This window comes from Thamnophis sirtalis, unplaced genomic scaffold, assembly GCF_051295495.1.
Source record: "Thamnophis sirtalis isolate CommonGarterSnake01/CBP01778 unplaced genomic scaffold, rThaSir2_p1.2 scaffold_3, whole genome shotgun sequence".
NCBI classification, from domain to species: domain Eukaryota; kingdom Metazoa; phylum Chordata; class Lepidosauria; order Squamata; family Natricidae; genus Thamnophis; species Thamnophis sirtalis.
This window is the reverse complement of record NW_028261383.1, coordinates 79,993,608-80,013,926: the sequence shown is the minus strand read 5'-3', so window position 1 is coordinate 80,013,926 and position 20,319 is coordinate 79,993,608. Positions and strand designations below refer to the sequence as shown.

The 20,319-nt window shown below is 38.5% G+C and overlaps 1 protein-coding gene across 2 annotated transcripts in view; it reads right to left on the bottom strand.

Annotated features, from left to right (window-relative positions):
- RNF123 (ring finger protein 123) overlaps positions 1 to 20,319 on the bottom strand; it is a 98,780-nt gene that overhangs the window by 71,399 nt on the left and 7,062 nt on the right. For both annotated transcript variants that reach the window (XM_087709283.1, XM_087709285.1), the window contains exons 3-15: positions 19,339 to 19,423; positions 14,044 to 14,123; positions 13,671 to 13,768; positions 10,836 to 10,890; positions 9,720 to 9,805; positions 9,179 to 9,265; positions 8,853 to 8,920; positions 7,119 to 7,244; positions 6,306 to 6,414; positions 4,498 to 4,602; positions 3,530 to 3,655; positions 3,338 to 3,430; positions 2,193 to 2,266 (exon numbers count right to left, since the gene is read on the bottom strand). In XM_087709283.1, the coding sequence (XP_087565409.1) occupies positions 2,193 to 2,266; positions 3,338 to 3,430; positions 3,530 to 3,655; positions 4,498 to 4,602; positions 6,306 to 6,414; positions 7,119 to 7,244; positions 8,853 to 8,920; positions 9,179 to 9,265; positions 9,720 to 9,805; positions 10,836 to 10,890; positions 13,671 to 13,768; positions 14,044 to 14,123; positions 19,339 to 19,423 (1,192 nt within the window). The remainder of the gene's footprint in view (positions 1 to 2,192; positions 2,267 to 3,337; positions 3,431 to 3,529; positions 3,656 to 4,497; positions 4,603 to 6,305; positions 6,415 to 7,118; positions 7,245 to 8,852; positions 8,921 to 9,178; positions 9,266 to 9,719; positions 9,806 to 10,835; positions 10,891 to 13,670; positions 13,769 to 14,043; positions 14,124 to 19,338; positions 19,424 to 20,319) is intronic.

The following is a 20,319-nucleotide window of genomic DNA, read 5'->3' as shown; positions in this document are numbered from 1 at the left end:
TTAATATGGACCCATCGTAAATACTAATCCAGCCAAGCCTTTTGAGCGAAAGGTAATACCCAAAGCAGGAGTCTGTGTCTAGAGAGCTAAGATTTCCAGCAATGCCTTGCAGCATATCAAACAGTTAATCTATTAAGTCAATAACTTGACCTAATAGAAGGAAGTTTCCTATATAGCACGTAAAGTAGCCTTAAATGCAAATTAAAGAGGGATTCTCCAGCTAAAAATACCAGAAATTATTATTTCCTACTTATTAATAAAATAAAACTGTATACTGACTCTTCAGCAGAGAAACTCCTTACATTTTCAAAGGCTAAACTCCAACATACAGACAGTTGTTCTACTCAAAGGAGACTAACTTGCCTCCAAGATTCTTTAGTTTCCTGTGTCAATGTTGTAACCTTCTAAGCAACACAAAACTCAGCTTATGATAGTTTTCACCATGGAATATTTAAAAAATTGAACTGCTTTTATTTGATATTTATATGATTATCAAGAATTAGGTGTCCTGTTAATGTGGCTTCTGTAGATAACTCCAAATTATTTTCTATAATAAAAAGGCAATGCAAATTAGATTTTACTTAAAACCACATGTAAGTGATGTATGCTATAGTGTGTCAAATTTGTGTTCATACAATACATTTTAACTACAGAAATAATTATACTATGTATAGTTTTGGGAAAGATAAAGAAAAAAATTCAGAAAAAAAGTTTTAATTTAGAAAATTAAGATTACTTCCAAGTGGAGCCAAATGTTTATAAATATGTAAATTAGAAGCACAAAAAAGGAGAACATTAGAAATTAAATAGCATTTTTTCCTTTTCATTTTAATTCTCAAATTTGCTATGTTCATATTTTTAACAAGCACAAATATTATTAAGTAACAGAACACTGGAGAATGGAGGAGAAGGAGTGGCAGAACCTCAGGGTGGAATCAAAATAGTAATCAGCCTAGAATCTCTAGATCACCACAGACCAAGCAAGCCCAACCCCTCTCGAATTCCATTGACCCTTATCTAACACCAAGGTGGTGCTGTTAATTGAGTACATTTTTGTGCATAGGCATCATTAGTAATAAACTAGTTTAATTGGAAGTTCATGTGTGGTCCTGATCTTTCATGCCTGACAGAGACTTCAATGCCAGCTTTAGAAAGAAAGCTTTTTTGTACAACAAATACTTTGATGCAACCTACAGTAGTTTTTACTATTATATTTAGTTCCGGATGAAAAAGCTAAATAAACTTATACTATTAACATTGATGTTTTAAATCATAATGAATACTGGTAAAACACCTCTCTTTTTATCTTTAATGAATGATCTTAGATATACATTAGAGTGCTAATCTTAATACTGCAAAATACCACTGTATCAAAATATATTTTACAAAAATATAATAGAAAAGAAAAAAAAATCAAACCTAAAGCATCACATAATCCAACTAGGTATAACTGCTGAAAGGAATAGTAGAGAGTTACTACTTCATTTCCTAATTATGGGTTTCCCAGAGATATCTTCTGCCCAGTCAGGAAACAGTACTATAGACTGTTGATCCTAACTAGATCCATCACTAAGAATGATGGGAAAGTTGAGCTAAAACTGCACCATCAAGACACAGCTCTCCATAGCACGAGGCAGTAACCAGTGCTTTCAATAGTTTATTGCTCTGAGGTCAAGAAATGGGAGCACAGTTAGAAAACTTGAAGGACCAAGTTAGGGACAGATCATTATGAACAAAATCTACCTATGTGGTTAAAAGTCAACAATTGGGTTGCACATAATCCGTCGATCAGTCAGTAAATATTTCAGCATATGATAGTGATTTAGTACTGAGATAAGGTGGGGAGATAGCATTATGATAATACTGAAGTAAAACAATATAATCTATGTTATGCTTCCTTATAGACATTTTAAGATTAAAAAGATATAAAAGTTCTTCAAGGATTTCCTATTGCAGTAATATTCCACAAGTGAAGAGTAACAAAATAAGGGTAATAAAGGGGAAGCAATTATCAAGCTTTCAATTGCTTAACTAGAATCTTGCCATTTCCTCATGCTCCAAGGCTCTGTCTCAGTATTTATATCTCAAACTTCAAAGAATGCTGCCTGAAATACACTTAGAAATAAGTCCTCAATAAGTATCACTGAGAAATCTAAACAACTACGAACAATATACATATAAAGAAAGGATACAAGACATTATTGAGCAAGTATTTCCTGGATTTCTCATGCTTTAGGATAGCAATAGTAAGGCGAAGATAATGGATCTGGGCAGAAAAAAAAGGGAAAAGGACAATCAATTTATACAGACCAATGCATGTAATCCTTGATTAATAACTATGATGATGGTTCAAAGTTATAATAGCTTGGAAAAAAGAGACTTGTAACCTACACTTATAACCATCTCCCCACCCCTGAAGTCACATGACTGCAATTTTGGGCTTGGCAATCTGTCTGTCTTTATGACCGGTTGCAGTGGGCAAATCATATGAATGTGATTTGTGACCTTTTTTGCCTCTTTCCAGCAAAAACACATCATTGGGCAGCTGGATTTGCTTAACAATTGTATGTAATTAACACTTAACAACCACTATAAAAATTGTGATAAAAAAGCAGGCCTGATTTATGACAATGACTTGCTACACAAATTCCAGTCCTAATTATGGTCATAAATTGAGGACTACCTGTAACATAGAATTTTTAAATGACTTAGAATAGGGGTATCAAACTGGTGGCCCACATGGCAGATGCATCACTTCAAGCCATGCCCACCCAGCTCCACGGATGGGAAAAATGTCGCAAAATGTTACCGTAATGCCAGCAACATCATGATGCCATGAGACCCATGATTTAGAACAGGGCCGTCAAACTCAAGGCCCATGGGCCAGATTTGGCCTGTGGGATGCTTAGATCTGGCCTGCATTTGACAGTGAAAATGGAGCTCGGGGGGGGGGGGCATGCGAGCTCCCTTTTCACTGGCAGAGGTCTCAAGCCACCGCAGGCACCCCGACACGAATGACATCGAGCTGGTCATGCCCATCCTGGCCACGTCCACCCTGTCCCCCATAACCCTGATGCAGCCCTCAATGAAATAAAATTTGACACCTGTGATTTAGAACATTCTTCTCCAAACCGATGCCTGATGCAAATTGTATCAACTGCTATAATCGCTAGATAACATGGCCAGTCATAGCAGTATGCTGACATCCAAAATATTTGGTAGGCACGAGTTGAGATTTAAACTTATATGTTTGTAATCAGGGAGAAAAATCTGACTCTCACACTGTTTTTTGGTATCAAGATTTTTTCCTGGTATGTCAGAAGATAATATCACTCACCTGTAAGCCAAGATCAGGAACGATGGGAGAAAAGCGGTATGCTCTGAGCAGGGACATCAACAGCTGCTTGAGGCATTCATGAACTTCATAATCCTGAAGAAAATAAATAGAAGACATTTACACTAGGTAGCCCTAATGGAGAACAGAAGCAGCCCAGAATTACTAGAAGTCAAAAGACATAATGAAACTCACCTCCATGAGAAGCCACATAAGATCCAGTAACTGCTGAATAAGAGGATGTGCTTCTACAGCTCCTCCCCCTTCCAAGATGCCAAGCAGGAAACTCATGAGCACATCTTCCACTAAGTACACTTTGCACTGTAGAAAAAGAGTCTTTAAAGTAGCAGAACTGAGAATGACCACCATACAGATCAAACCAATAGCAATACAAGAATGAACCTATACCCATGTGCCAGTTTCATGAGGGTTCGTTTTTTAAAAAATATATTCCTGGGATGTCATGAGAATTGTAGGTATCCCACAGATGACTGTCTTCCTCAGTCAGTCTAGTACCATATTTCTAAAATAGTACATACTGCTCCTACAATGTTCCAAATATTTATACAGCTTTTGTAGATCTGTTGCCTTCCCTAGGCAATGGACCTACACACAAGGAGAAAATATACAGTTTGTTGTTCAGAACCTTATAACCCATCCCAACTTTAATTGAAACATATTCTCCATAACCTTCTGAAAAGCAGACCATAAAGGCCTCCATTAAAGGGAGAGGACCAGATCCTAATAATTCAGACATTGATTAGAAATGGAAAAAGGTCAATTGCAAAGGCCGTATTCTGAGGTTTAACCTGTAGCAAATCCACACGGAACTAGAAAAGACACATGTCTAAAATCATGGAAAATTACTAATAATCAATGTAGATGAGGAAAGCAAATTTCTGTTCAGTAGGTATCAAAATATTAGAATCCTCGATACCAACTGCAAATGATTAGAATGTATGGGTATTGACATCCAGAATAGGTCTCTATTTTGCTATCATGGAAAAATGCAACATTCTGTTTCTGAATCTTGTTGCTGAATAGTGTGAATGTGCTGAAAAAGTTCATAATCTCTGCAACTGAATAAACACATTTCCACTATTACATTAGGTAGAAAATCCTACACTGAAAGAAATATTAAGATATAAATTGAAGAAACTCACCATAAGAGGGGCAAAATTATTAAAAATGTGTGCCAGGGTAATGAGTATTGTTGGTTCCCCCTGGAGTTGCCAGGTGGAAGGGTCTCTTTCTACCAGCTTCCCTTCCTGAAAGAGAAAACTCAGGATTGCACAAATTTTTTAAACAGATCCTTAATTTACATGAATTTTCTTAAGAAAGTCCTTGAAACAGGTCTCTAGTTCAGAAATACACGATAATTCCTTAGAAAGGCAACAAGCTCATTGTTATCCTGACAAATCTGGCATTATCTAGATACTATATAGTGGTTATTTGAAAAAATTTGGCCCTGTAGTGCCAATACCAGATGATGCCACATTACTGTATGCTATATTTCATTAAGTTCAGCAATTCCCTTGCACCTAATGCTGTTAATTATTATCTGCTATTTGTAGGGAAAGGTCAGATAAAATTCAATTACTGTTACATCCAGCATAACATGACACACAGCTTTACATTTTTCCAACTGAACCAAATGCTACAAAGGAGTTTCTGACTCTGTCCAGAGGTTGTGGGGTTCATGATCCCACAACGAGGAAGAACAGGCTTCAGCTCAACCCTAGCAAGTCTAAATGGCTGTTGACTTTTGGATCTCCTGGATCCAAGGATTTATCTGTTGTTCCAGGTAAGGTACCCCAAACAGAACCAGGGTGCAATTTGGAGTCTTCCTGGATTCACAGTTTCTGTTTGAAGAACATGTGGCAGCTGTGGCTAGGAGGGGCTTCACACGAATTCATCTCCAGCACCAGGGGTGCCTTTTCTTAAATTAGAAGCCCATCTCTTAAGGTCACTTACACTTAAATCTCCTGACTGGGTCACTGCAGTGCATTCTACATGGGCCTGTCTTTGAAGAGCATCTGGAAGCTGCAGCTGGTGCAGAATGCAGAATGGAGAGTTATGAATAGCTTCAGGGTGTGCATGTTGCATTTTCTCCACAAGCTTGCATTGTTTGCCAGTGTGCTTCCAGGTGCAATTTAAGGACCAGGATATTTGTATGAGCACCATCTCCTTAGATCCAGCAAGCAGGACTTTTCAGTTGTTGAACACCAATTCCCGAGAATGGATTGGTACACAAAAAAGCAGTCTTTTGGGAGGCTCTTCTATGGTTGTGTTCCCATAGGAATGCATAACCTGTAAGAGTTGGAGCCTGTGATGTGTTATGTAGTTTAGACTGGTTTGGTCTCTTGACTGCTGCTATTTTATTTTCTATATTGTTTTAGTCTGCCGTAAGATGCCTAGAACTGTTTTATGGAATGGACGGCTATATAAATTGAATATTTTACTTGTTTCATTTCATTAGATTTCACAAATTAAGATACAGGATGACAGAATGTTTCCCCATTATTCTTCACTACTCAAAAAAACCCATCCAATTTGAACCTTAGGCATTTCCTTTTCATCTTACTAATATTTCGAACTCCAAATATAGTTCCACAGAGCCTGAATATGTACAGCAAAGGGGCATTTATCATATTGATTTTAATTTTTGATATACACATGTAGACACCTGAAGATAACAAAGCTTAATCTTCATAAAATAAGACACAGAGTAAGTGTTCTTTGTTCAAACCCTTTAGAATATATATTTTTACTACGCAAAAATGATAATGCTGTTTTGTTGTGTTTTGGGAGTGTTCTATTACTTCATTCTTTGAAAGTGACTGAAGGAGCTTTGCTGGGTAGCATAAATATGTATACATTCTACACACCTAAATAAAATAAATTTAACTAAGTCCATGCATTTTTAATAGAACATCTCTATATAAATGTAACATTGAAAACATGATATTACCGAAACATCAATTTTAATAACATTGTTGAGATATCCCAGGAGCTTATGAGCTTTCATCAGATCTGCAGCTGGCTTATCCTGTAAGGGCTGATATCCCTCCACTGGATATGTAAGGAATTATTAAGAAATATACTGGAAAGCAATTTACTTCTTTGAGCCAAAGTTCCTAAATGCCTGGGACAGAAAGAGGCTTTCAATGGGCAAGGGCAGCCCTTGATTCTCTGGGAGAGGAGCAAAGTCCATAGAGAGCAATAATGTCTTACAAGTGTGACTGCATCATGCAGTGGGCAAGGGAGAGATTTCCTGCAGGGTTTTTTTCTGGATACTTTTTGGATAGTTGCTATTCTTATTTTTTTAATTGCCAAGTCTATTTTAGGTGCACACTATAGTGTGTGTATTTTCCCATCTTAAGGAGCAGATGGTGGGAACTGAAAACACATAGGATGAATGTCCTTACTAGTCTCTGTTCTTTTCTTAAAACTCCACATTGGGGGGGGGGGGGGGAATCTGGCACAGCATCTTAATCAAAAGCACAAGATGAAATCCCCTGTCCAAATTTCAGCTCAAGTACTAGGTGTTCCTCAATTAAAAAACCTTATATGGTTATTCTTCAGTTTTACTGAGTAATAAAAGTAAAATATGTTCAAGATGCACTAAGAAAGTATTTTTTTTCTAGATATTATAACTGTAAGATTCAATGGATCACTGAAAAGCTAATGGGAACATGAATAAGGAAAAATAATACATTCTAGATATTGACATTTCTCAGGAAAAAATTTTCCACTGTTTGGTTAAAATTTTTTTAAAGGATATCGGAGTGGACGGCTACCAAAGTTAAAGGCAACAGATTCCTTGAATGACAGACTGATGGCAGGGAAATAGGCCATGCCAGAGCCTCTTGAAATATTATCGAAAGCTGTCCCTAGAGATACACCATTCCTGAAGGGGAAAAAATGATTTTTTTTAGAGTTTATACAATTTATCATAAAGGATTTACATGGCTGTCACAAGCAAAATGCAGAAATATTTAAAGCTATGTAGCTTCTCCTTCCCATTGGAAACAAATAATACAAAACAGAGTCTAAAGCTTAACGGCAGAATTTGCTCACCCGTTGCTATATTTATTTATTTATTTATTAGACTTATATACCGCTTCATAGGGCTTTCAGCCCTCTCTAAGCGGTTTACAATTTTTTTAGCAAATTGAATCAGCAACTTGTCCGGGTCCTTATTTCACCCACCTCGGAGGGATGGAAGGCTAAGTCGACCTTGAGCCGGTGAGATTTGAACCGCTGAACTGCAGATCACAGTCAGCTAAAGTGGCCTGCAGTACTGCACCCTAACCACTGCGCCACCTCGGCTCTATATGACCCACACCTAGATTTTATTTGCAAAGATAAATTCTTGCCAGAGCCCTAAGATTGTATTTGGTCTCAGAATGCCACTAAGTGATTCAGGTCTATGCCATTTTCTCTGAAAAAGCTTATGTGTCAGAAGAACAAGCCATTCTATAACACTGGTCATAAAAGTAATCACTTGGCAAAACGGTCAGAACAATCCATTTAGACTATTGTTTAATTTTGAGTTTTCTCAGTATTAGCAAGTTGGGGGTTCTGCATTAAGGGAAGGGAATCTATGGTATTTTTAGTTGCTGCATCAATCTATATCAAATTTCTTAAGAGCTGTACAGTGGCATATGTGCATGTATTTAATGGAAGGCAGAACTATCATCATCAGATTATACTGCTAAGATTAGCCCAAGTAACTAAACTTGCTTGTTTTCTACTTCTTTTTTCTATTAAATCCATAAGATCATAGGTCAAAAGCCTTGTCTTTCAATCTCATATAACTTTTATAAAAAGTTTAGGCAATTTTTTTCCTATGGCAAAGTTAAAGAACAAAATGGGTTTGCACCTTGAAGCAAAGCTAAAGGCTCCTATTTTGCATCTTAAAATCTGCCCCTGAAAACCAAAACATGCAGGCCAAAAGGTTTAGCTCACTAACTCAAATGACATCACCGGTCATGTCTCCTATAAGTCCAGGGGCCAAATAAAACCATAATATTTTTTTTTAAGTATGATTCCTGATTACTAAATATTATCTATTGCTACCCTTCACACATAGCATTCCAGTGATCATTCTGCTATATAGCTACAGTTCTCTGTAGATTTTAGATGATACAATACTATATATAACTACAGTAAATAAGATCTGCTTCTCATATGCCTATTCAGTGAAGCCTCACAGGAATCAAATAAGAATTGCCAGTCACATGGATTACTTCCAGTGGAAATTTAACTTTAATATCAATTCATGTTTCACATGGGACTGAAAGAAAGGTTTTACTAATTTTATCAATATACAGTACAAAATATGACCTTTTACTAATTCTATTTTACTGAGAAATATTATAGTAAAGTGGGGAAAAACCTTTGTTACAATATTGTTTATGACTTTAATGAATATACATGTAGAAGACGTGATGTTGAAATGTTGTTAGGTTGCAGTAACAAGTGATACCCAGGAGATGTTGAACACAATACTTACAAACAGAAAGAAATGTTTCCCTCATCAAGGTTTATTAAACAGCTGACAATGTCTCCTGCTGCCCAAGACTGGAAGAAGAAAAGGGTTTTTCTGAAAACATGTAAACAGCATTCTCTCAAGGTTATTTTCAAATTTATCAAATATGAATTACTCCTTGATTACATTATCTTTCTGCTTCACATTGCATTCCATAGCCCAATCTTCTTTCCTCTCCATTCTAAAAAGTATAATAAACTATAGCCTTCTGTTCTGCAATATGGAATGAAGACAGCTATTTATTCAGACTCAACTGCTACTTTCCAAGTAAAATAATTAGGGATACTTACTTTCCCATAGTTAGTTGTAGTCACATTCCACTTGCGCACTCGATTCCCATCGTAAGCATATGAATCTGGTGTGTCCCCAACTCCTTCCTTTGTAAAAACCAACAACAAACTGTAACTAAAATTATTTGGATTACTATCCTATTTTGTATTCTCATACTATACTTTTTCAATAATCTCTTGTCAGTATCCCCCTTAAGAGGTAAGATGCTTAAAATATGTTTTAAGCTTTATTTCTCTTTTGTTTACAAGCATAAAATGTTCAGAACAAGATTAGAAATGTTAGCTTAAGGCTGGAATATTCCATCACTTGTCATTAATGTTTTACAAATATTTTGTCACAATGATGATTCTCTTTCTAAAAATTATTGTCAGTGCCATATGAAAATATATTAAGAAATAACAAGAATTAGAGATTTCAAAATTGGGTAACACTCACAAATAGATTTCTCAATATTGCCCCAGACTTTGAAATACAACAAGTGATTGTTTGATAATATTTAGAAAAAGTGGCAATACAGTGTATGCAATGCTGCAACATTACCTCTTGATTGAATCGACAATTGAGAGTGCACCAGCCAATCTGCATGAGACCTTGGGATGAAATCAGTACCTCATAGATCCATTTACCTAAAAGGAAGTGTAAGTGACATGCAGCAAAGTTCCATTTACATGGTTTAGATTGCAATTACTTGTCAAGTATCACATTGTGATCTCTAGGCTGGAATACTGTAATGTGCTCTACATGGGGCTGCCCTTGAAGAGCATCCGAAGACTACAGCTAGTCCAGAATGCGGCCGCGCGAGTGATCGTGGGCGCACCACGGTTCGCCCACATAACACCGATCCTCCGTGAGCTGCACTGGCTACCTGTTGGTCTCCGGGTGCACTTCAAGGTCCTACTCACCACCTATAAAGCGCTCCATGGTAGTGGATCTGGCTATTTGAGAGACCGCCTTCTGCCAATTACCTCCCTGCGTCCCATCAGATCGCATAGAGTTGGCCTCCTCCGTATTCCATCCGCCAGTCAGTGCCGACTGGCGACTACTCGGAGGAGAGCCTTCTCTGTTGCGGCTCCGACACTATGGAACAATCTCCCCGTGGAGATTCGTACCCTCACCACCGTCCAGGCCTTCCGCACAGCCCTCAAGAACTGGCTAACCCGTCAGGCCTGGGGATAATCTTATTTCGCCCCTCCCGAATGCTGAGTGAATGTTGAGTTTTATTGTCTAATTTACTTTGTGCACATTTCTTTTTTCGTATTGTCCTACACTCCCCTTCCTTTTTGATTGTAAGCCGCCCTGAGTCCCCTCAGGGAAAAGGGCGGCCTATAAATAAATAAATCTACAATCTACAATCTACAAACACTTAAAAGAATTCTAAAGGTTCATCATTCAAAGGAATTCAAAATGTAAATCTATTCTTCCTTTTCCAAAATCTCTTGCTTTTATAAGCATTATTTATTAACTCTACAATAAAAGTAATTTTGGGGTAGTAATACTTCATTGTCAAACATTTCTTACAAAATAGCTAAGATATTGGTAATACAAAATTCAAGCCAGAAGTTAACTGGAGAATAAATCCTCATTTTAATTTGTTTGCTACATCTGTCTTCCAACTTAAACCAGTATCTTTCCCAGGTTGCCCTACTTTATTCTTACCTTTATATACACAGGTAGTAGCTCTAATAGAACCAAAGTTACTATGCCCAATCACCTAATATAAGAAACAAAGAAAAGAGATTGTCACAAAGTTTTCATTGTACTTTATTTCAGGAGAAAGAAAGTTAAAGTATTGTGTTACTTCCAAAGACCCAAATCTCAAACTACTAGTGAATTCTCAACCCCAGAATAAGATGTGCAAGTATGATGTAAGAGTAATGAGGTTATGTATGTCCACACAATACCTTGCTAATCACATGTTTTTCCAAACAAATACCTATTGATAATGTAAGAAAGCTACTCCTGCAGATGACAAAACATGTATTAGACTACAATCAAACTACATAGTTATATAAATAGGTTAAGAATCAGTGTGAACTAATAGCATAAAAGCTCATCAGAAATAAAATACAAGTGCATATAGATGGTTCAGATGTGATTCTAACAACCAACATCAAAACCAAGAGTAATCAATGAAATAAAGAAAGAGTGATAACGTCCTCTGTTTTCAGGGCAGCTTAACTGACTGCCTGGATTGGCAATATAAGTGGTGCATGACTACATTAATTGATCAATTCAGTAGGGAGGTGGATTTGCTTCTTCTTCCCCAACTAAGAAACTGAATCTAGTGAGCAACATGAGTGGCAAGAAAACGCTCAAATAAAACCTTCAAGTACATAAAAAAGATTATCAACAGCACACACAAACAGTAGAAACTAATGGGAAAGAACAGTTTAAGTGGAGAGCAACAAAGGATACCTGCCTGACTCCAGTTATTGTGACCACTCAAGCATTTAGGCAGAGTAGATGAGTTCTAGCTGTCTTCAATTAAATATTGTCATGTTGTGGGACCGGGGAAACCTATCTTCTCTGTCATAGCCCATGCCCATTGGAATAGCATCCCCACCAAGAGACAAATTGCTCCCACTCTCCAAATGTTGCAAAACTCCCTTAGCTTTGCTCCCAGGCCTGCCTGAGGTCCATGTGTTAGTGGAGTCCCTGTTGTGGTTTTTTTTGCAGTTACCGTATTTTCACGACTATAAGCCGCACTGAAAATCCTAAAATTTGACCCAAAACCGGCAGTGCGGCTTATAACCCGGTGCGCTTTATATGTGGAAAAAGATCTCCCAGCTGCTTTCGGGGCTTCCTGGAGCGCCAAGAACCTTCGCGTTGTTCTCCGCTCCTCACGACTGCAATAGATGTCCAGAAGCGGCTTTTGGGGCTAATGGGGATTGGATTTCCAGCTCGATAGCCCCTGCCGCTTCTGGACGTCTATTGCAGTTGTGAGGAGCCGAGGAGAGTGCGGAGAACAGCGCGAAGGTTCTTGGCGCTCCAGGAAGCTACGAAAGCAGCTGGGGGAGGCGCACGGCTTGGTTTCTCCTCCCTAGACGTCGCAGCAGCAGCCCCAAGCGCACCGATCTCTGTGTTTTTCGCATCGGCCCGATGCGAAACGGCTTGGTTTCTCCTCCCTGGACGTCGCGTCGCAGCAGCAGCCCCAAGCACACCGAACTCTGTGTTTTTCGCATCGGGGCATGCTCTTGCAGCACACCCCGATGCGAAAAACACTGAGATCGGTGAGTTTGGGGCTGCTGCTGTGACGTCCAGGGAGGAGAAACCAAGCCGTGCGCCTCTCCCAACTGCTTTCGTAGCTTCCTGGAGCGCCAAGAACCTTCGCGCTGTTCTCCGCTCCTCCTCGCGACTGCAACAGATGTCCAGAAGCGTCGGGAAACGTGCAGCTTATAACCCGGTGCGCTTTATATGTGGAAAAAGTTTGAAAAATTAACGTTAATTGATACTGCGGCTTTTAATCCGGTGCGGCTTTTGGTCGTGAAAATACGGTATTATTATTGCGTTGTCCAGCCACGTTTGTTATGCTTTTGACTGTGTTTTAATTATGTATTTGATATTTTGCAAACTGCCCAAAGTCTTTTTGGAGTCTTGTGGCCTTAACAAATCTAATTAATAATAATAATAAATTAAATAAATTTCTTTACTTATTAAATTTATATGCTACCAATCCACTATTCAAAGCAACTCTAGATAAATAAGCAAATTTAAACAAATAATACAAACTTAATGCATATGAAGGCCACTTGCTAAAGAACTGGCCACTATGATTTCAAATTGTTGTGTATATAATAATATGAATACACGATTAAACAGGATATACCCAATGTAAATATTTCACCACTATAAAAAAGAGCTCTATTTAATTGTTATGCCTTTCAACTTGTTAATCAAAACTTTAGGATTATCTAAATTTAAAATGAATATATTTTAAATTAAAGAATTAATACATAATAGCTTATTTTTATTACCATAACTAGGCTAAGGAAATGGAAAGGCAACATGCAAAGTAAATATTTTAGTAAAGGAATAACAGGGAATATAAAATAGACAGCAAATATGGTTTTCCGGAAGAATAATACTGGAACCAATTGATTACATCCATTTATTTCAGCTGTCTTGTGGTTTTTTTTCTGCCAAATGGATTAAGCTTTTCGATCAGTGGTTGACAGTTACCAATTTATGTACCCAAGCCACAATCAAAACCCTGACACTAAGGATATCACATCACTTGATTACACTGGCAGCAAGCAAAAATTTATGAATGTGACATTTTAACACGAATTGGGGGGGGCGGGAAACAAGACTCTTTATTTTAAATTAGAATAGAAATCTACAGTTATAGGTGTTTTGCTACATGGGATCTCAAATTAATGTTAACCCTTATCAATGCTGACAAACACTTTACCTATGAAAGGAAGGAGGGAAGATTTTTTTCCCCTATATCTACAGCAAATATTATTATCAAATTAAATATTTCACACTCACTCCAAGCAGATCATCATCAACAAGAAGGAGTCCTTCAAAGCCACTAGTATGATCCAGCACTACAGGTGAAGGACCGAGTCTGCCATCTACAGTTTGATCTGAAACAAAATTGCAGGAAGTATAATGAGAAAAGTGTGGAAATCAGCAAGAAATCAAATGACAGGCAATATATATGCAATTTTCTAGCAGAAATGAATTTTAGAAAGGAAGTGATATAGTTAATAACCATATTTTAACATATATTTTAATAGAAATAACAATAAATCTATCCGTGAAAGTTTTGCAATACTCAAAAAAGGATGCACAATGTTCAACATAATTTTTGCAAAATGAACATTGTAACAATGATTATTCATAGAAACCAGATACCTACCTTGACCGTCTTCTGAGCTGGCATTTTCTGTTAATAATTGCTCTACATGTTCTTGTAGATTTTGAAATGATAGATGCTTCCTAGGAATTTTAAAAAAAAGTATTTTTAGGGGTCCTGTATGACTTTCTATGAGAGCCAGGTTGGTGTAGTAGCTAAGGCATTAAGCTAGAAACCAAAACACTGTGAGTTCTAGTCAGCCTCAGGCATAAAAGCCAGGTGGGTGATCTTGGGTCAGTCACTTTCTGGAGTAGGGGAAAGGAAAAAATAGCAAATTACTTCTGAAAAACCTTGGCAACAAAATCACGGGGACACGACTGAACAGAAGAAAAAATGACTTTCTGTGAAGAGATCTGTATCAATTATAGATCAGATTTCCTAAATTATTTCAACATTATCATTGGCTAAGTAGCAATTTAATAAAGCTACAATCATGTAAAAAAGTAAATTCATCCTGTATAAAGGTGTTTTTTTTCTTTTTAAAGATATGTGGGCATATCAATATTTTATTTTCAAACAGTAGATAAAGAAAATGTAATTGAACAAAATATAAAAACTGTCTTTGAAAATCAATATTGAACAAAAAATTAAATGAGATATGCCATTTCCTTCAATGCATAAAATGATTAATCTTTGCTCGAATACCTGCTGTTGCTCCCTATAGTAGAAACAACCTGGCACTGATTGAGAAGTATTTTTTTCCCCCACTTCTCCATGCAGAATTTTTCTAGCTGTGGATGCGTCATGTTTTCAGTCTCCCCACACTCCATTTTAAGACCCGTTCCAGGCTGCGGGGATTGCCACAGCACATCTCCTCCCAAAACTGCCTGAAAATGCAATGCGCAGAGGCCAAAAACGTGAAGCGCGGAGACGGTGATGGGCTGTAGAGATCCCCGCAGCCTGGAACAGCTGATTGGGGGTATTCCAGGAGGCCAATCCACCCGCCATTCAGTTGCTTGTGCTGAATCAGACTGTAATAACATGCTGAAGCTGACCAAGCTGTTTGCTGTTTGCTGCAAGGATGCTAGCCAGATGAATTCCAATGGATGCTGGTAGGCAGAATCTCCCCCCCACTTTCCTAAAAACTAATGTGCGCCTTATACTCCGGAGTGTCTTATACTCCGAAAAATACGGTACTTACTTTTTTCCACGTACAAAATTTCCATGTACCGTGTTTCCCCAAAAATACTACAGGGTCTTATTTTCTTTTGCCCCACGAAATATGGCCTTTGGCTTATTATCAGGGAGGGCTTATTGTTTTGGGGTTGCTGGATGGCTGCTCCCTTGCGAGCGGACTCCTGAAGAGCCGGGCACAGCCTCAGAGGCGAAGCAGCCATGAGATAACCATGCTCACGAGCAGCCACCCGGCAAATCCCTTCTCCAGCTGGGTAGAGAGCCATTCACTGATCTAGGGGTACCATTAAGGCGCCAAGCCACGTGGCGCTCTGCCCGCCCCCCAGCTCCCGCGGCTTGGCACATTCGGGATACCCCCTAGGTCAGTGCATGGAGCTCTGCCTGGCTGGAGAGGGGGGTTGCGCGAGTGCCTGTTCCACCCCCAGCCTCACCAAGCCCTTGCGCAGCTCTCCCAGGGCACTGCCGCTGGCCGCTGCGTCTAGCCACCGCCACGCTCTGAGCATAACTTCCAAACTCCAAAACCCAGAGCCAAGTCTTCCAGCATCAGCCGCTCTAGGAGTGCTCTCTATGGTGGGCCGGCTGCTGGAAGACTCTCTGTCTGGAAGTCTCTCTGTCCGGCAGCCGGCTCACCATAGAGAACACTCCTAGAGCGGCCAATGCTGGAAGACTTGGCCCCAAGTTTTGGAGTTTGAAAGTTATGCTCGGAGCATGGCAGCAGCAGGCGGTGGAGCCCTAGGAGGGCTGTGCAAGGGCTTGGTGAGGCTGGGGGTGGAACAGGTGCTCGCACAATCTCCCTCTTCAGCCGGACAGAGCTCCATGTACTGACCTAGGGAGTATCCCAAATGTGCCAAGCCGCAGGAGTTGGGGGGTGGGCAGAGCGCCATGTCGCTTGGCGCCTTAGTGATACCCCCTAGGTCAGTGAATGCCGCTGTGCCCGGCTGGAGAGGGGATTTGCCGGGTGGCTGCTCGTGAGCATGGTTATCTCATGGCTGCTTCACTCTTAAGGCTGTGCCCGGATCTTCAGGAGCCCGCCCACAAGGGAGCAGCCACCCGGCAACTCCCCCCTCCGGCCAGGCAGAACGCCACTCCCCAACCTAGCGGTATCCCGAATGGGGCAAGCAATGTGAGCGCCTTTCCCCCCCTCCCGGCTCCCACGGTTTGGCGCCTTCAGGATACCGCTAGGTCAGTGAGCAGTACTCTGCCTGGCCACAGGGGGAGTTGTCCAGGGGGGTTATTTTCGGGGGTGGGCTTATATTTTTGCCCATGCGAAAAATGTGGCAAGGCATTATTTTCGGGACAGGTCGGATTTTCGGGGAAACACGGTAAGTTTATTTAAATTTCATAATTGTCTATACAATGTAAACAGTGCATAATATTTGCTATATTATACAAATACCTCTATGTTGAAATATGTAACCTGAAAAGTTAAATATTTCAATATTTCACTTTTTCATATGTTTCTATTTATATACAAGAAAACTCTTCCTCCGAAGTATTAAAAACTAACATTCTAAAACGTTACTAATATTCCCCCTAAAACGAGTAAACTAGTAATTTGGCCATACTTCTATTCTGAATTTTGTATAATGTTATACATATTCAATATGCCAACTTCCACTGATATAATAAGTGAAGCCCATTTAAATGTGATCTAGCAAGCTAAATGGAATCCATGAGTTACATAAGGTGCTACATCTCTCTAATATAGTTTTTCACTTGGAAGAAAAAAAATGTTTGCCAGAATATTTGTAGAATGATAGCAACTGATAGGTTCATATAATAGGTGGTTGAGGAAATAAGGGTCTCAATGGGTTGGAAATAATTTTTTTAAAATAAATTACTATAAGCCTATTTAATAATATGAAAAGTTTTATACAGCTTCAGTTTCAAAATAGTGGGAAATATGCTTCCCAAAAGCACCTTTGTTTCTACCCAAAATATCTCTATGATCTTAATAAACTGATCAAAGAAACTTGACACGGAAAGTTCTCTAACTCAAAAGAAAAAAATATTGAAATGGAATATTTAAAGAATAAACAGTGCAGGAAAGCAACAAGAAACTACTCCAGTCCTCCTCCTCCTCCTCCTGATAACCTCCCCTGATCAAAAGTAAAACAGGATGAAAGTTATTTTTAACAACACTAGCAAGTTGTGAGTTCAGTTGCTAAGTATAATTTGACCCCAACAGATCTTTAAATAAAAATGTACAACATGCATTTGTCCTAAGACATATTCACATGAAACTCTAGCAGCATTAGTACTGTGCCGAACTTGCATGTACTAGCTAGAGACAAAAATAAAAGGAATTATCATGTAATTATATTTAAATTTAACGTATAAAATGAAAAATCTTTTCTTAAGGCCTTATGAACATCTTATTGGCCTCATGAGAAATCTATATATAGGTCAAGAAACCATAGGACAGACAGAACATATTCAAACAGACTGGCTCCAGGCTGGTAAAGAAATGAAACAAGGCCATATGGTGAAGATGTATTAAGGGGAAGAAGATTATGATAGTTTTATAATTGGAGGATGAAACAATAATAACATACACTATATGTTGATGACAGTATCTGAAAGTTGAAAATGAAAAGGATCTGCAAACTTTAATAATAAAAGGAACTGAATGAAAAAATGGAATCAAGATTAAATATAAAGACCGTCAAACTAATGACAACAGATACAACAACCAACCAACCTTAGAACTGACAATGCTCATTATGAAATGAGAGAATGTTTCTAGGATCAACCATCAAGAGTAGAGAACAAGCAGTCAAGAAATGTGCAGCAGAGCAGCACTTGGTAGAATAGTCATGAAAACCTTGAAAAATCTATTCAAATGCTGTGAGTTGTCTATGCCTACAATACATGCAACCTTGTAATAATTCAAAGATGGACTCTAATGAAGCAAAATAGGAAACATATTTATATTTTTGAACTTTGGTGTTGGGGAAGACTCCTGAGAATACAGAGGACAGCCAAGAAAACAAGCCAATGGCTTCTTATCTTTTTTATCAAAGAATCTTATCAAAGAAATAAATCCAGACTTCTTACTCAAGGCACAAATGATGAAGCTCAAATTATTCTATTTTGGACACATTATGAAGATTCAGCTCAAATGCTGGGAACAGGTAGAAGAAAAGAGTGTCAGCCCTCAGGCTGCCATCCAGGGGGACCCTGTCCATCACCATGCCCGCTCGGCCATGCTTACACGCCACTAACGCTGCCACGTTGATGTTGCCTCTCTGATGTCGACTGAGCCTGTAGCTGCATGTGGCTCTTCTACTCGGGTGCAACTGCCTACTCTGATGTAACTCTTTTGCTTGGATGCGGCTAACCAGGAAAGAGGCTATGATGACACTGAGTGGGGGTGTGGCTGAGGGTGTGGGTCATGGTGATTGGGGATGGTGGGTGGGTGGGTGTCATCTGGGTGGAATTGTGGGTGGAGCTGGGTGGGATAATGGTATATATATGTGGGTGATGGTGTTAACTTGGTTAGAACTGACTTGGATTTGATTACCTTTGTATCATTGTCATTTAATGCTGGTTATCACGTAGTTTCTTAGATAGAGATAAAAGTTTTTCACCAAACTGAATCTCTGTTCGTATGCAACGTGAACGCAGGAATGTGACAAAGAGAAGAGACAACCAGCTGCCAAGTGGATGGACTCAGTTACAATGGTGATGAATTCACATTGAAAGACTTGAAACTGATTAATTTCACATCTTTATATGAAATTTAGCGGATATTGATTTTCAGATTACAAATGTTATTACAAGTTTCAAGAACTATAAATATTTGCAGTTACTATTTAATATTTATAAAGCTCACACATGTTTCTGAGTGTTGCATGGATATTAAAAGATACACAATTTAAGGCATTATTGGCAATATGTAAATAACACACAATCAAATTTACAGATATATTAGGGTATTGTTGAAACTAAGAGGACTTTGTTGCTTCTCACACATGTTTTCAAAATGAAGAGGAAATCCTATACAAATATTATAACAAAAATACTTGTATATAATCTATTAAGCAGATTATAGATCTGTTTTATATGATGTCAGCACTGAACTCTTCCTGCTAAAGGTTTACTCATCAGTCACTTCCAAATAGTATGATTTGCTTGGTATTTAGTAAATTAAAAAGCTACTACCTGCATGCAGCAGAAGGTTGAGTTCCATCAGCACTGGGAAAAATACGATGAAGATAATCATTCAGGAGCTTGCTGTTCACTATTCCTATGACAAGTAGCAAAATCCAAGTCAGATAATACCTCAAAGATACTAAATGTCACTTTCAAAGGTGTGACAAATACTTTCTAGTTGAATTTATTTCTTCTTTACAATTTGAAACAGAGTATATAATACAGTATTCCTGCATGACTTCCAATTTCAGACAAACCAGGATAGAGCTGAAGGAACTGCCTAACTCTATATGCTACATCAAATAATCTCAAATCCATTCATTAAGTCTTGTCCTTAAATGTCTACAACTATTTCTAAGTATAGACTTACTTAATTAAAACTACAAGATCTTCTGTATTTATGTGAATGAAGAATTAAGAAGCATATTTTCTTCCAGACTGAAAACAACTTCTATCAATGCTCTTTGACAAGGAATTTATTGATTGATTTTTCAACCGCCCATTGCTCTCAGTAACATCTTCCCTGTTTCCCCGAAAAGAAGACCCAACCGGAAAATAAGCCCTAGCACAGTTTTTCAGGATGCTCATAATTTAAGTCCTATCCCCAAAATAAGCCCAAGTTTAAGATCATCAACCAGATGAACACATTTCGTACCATATTTTCCCAAAAATAAGACCTAAGGAGAAAACAAGCTGTAATGCAACTTTTGGAGCAAATATATCTTATTTTTAGGAAACCTGGTTATTATACTCTTAGGTGTTTTACAATGAATGTTAAAAATGTAAAAATAGTATATAAGAAGTAAACATTTAGAAAGTTTACAATTAAAAGGAGGCAAGGATTAAACCTGCTACAAATTGGTTAAGAAGGCGCCAACCTCAGAGCGCCAACCAGCGCCATGGCTGCATCCTCCTTTCAGCTCCCCACAAGAGGCTGCAGAGTCTATTTAAATTCCTTTACAGAAGGACAGGAGAGGGGGGGGGAGATTC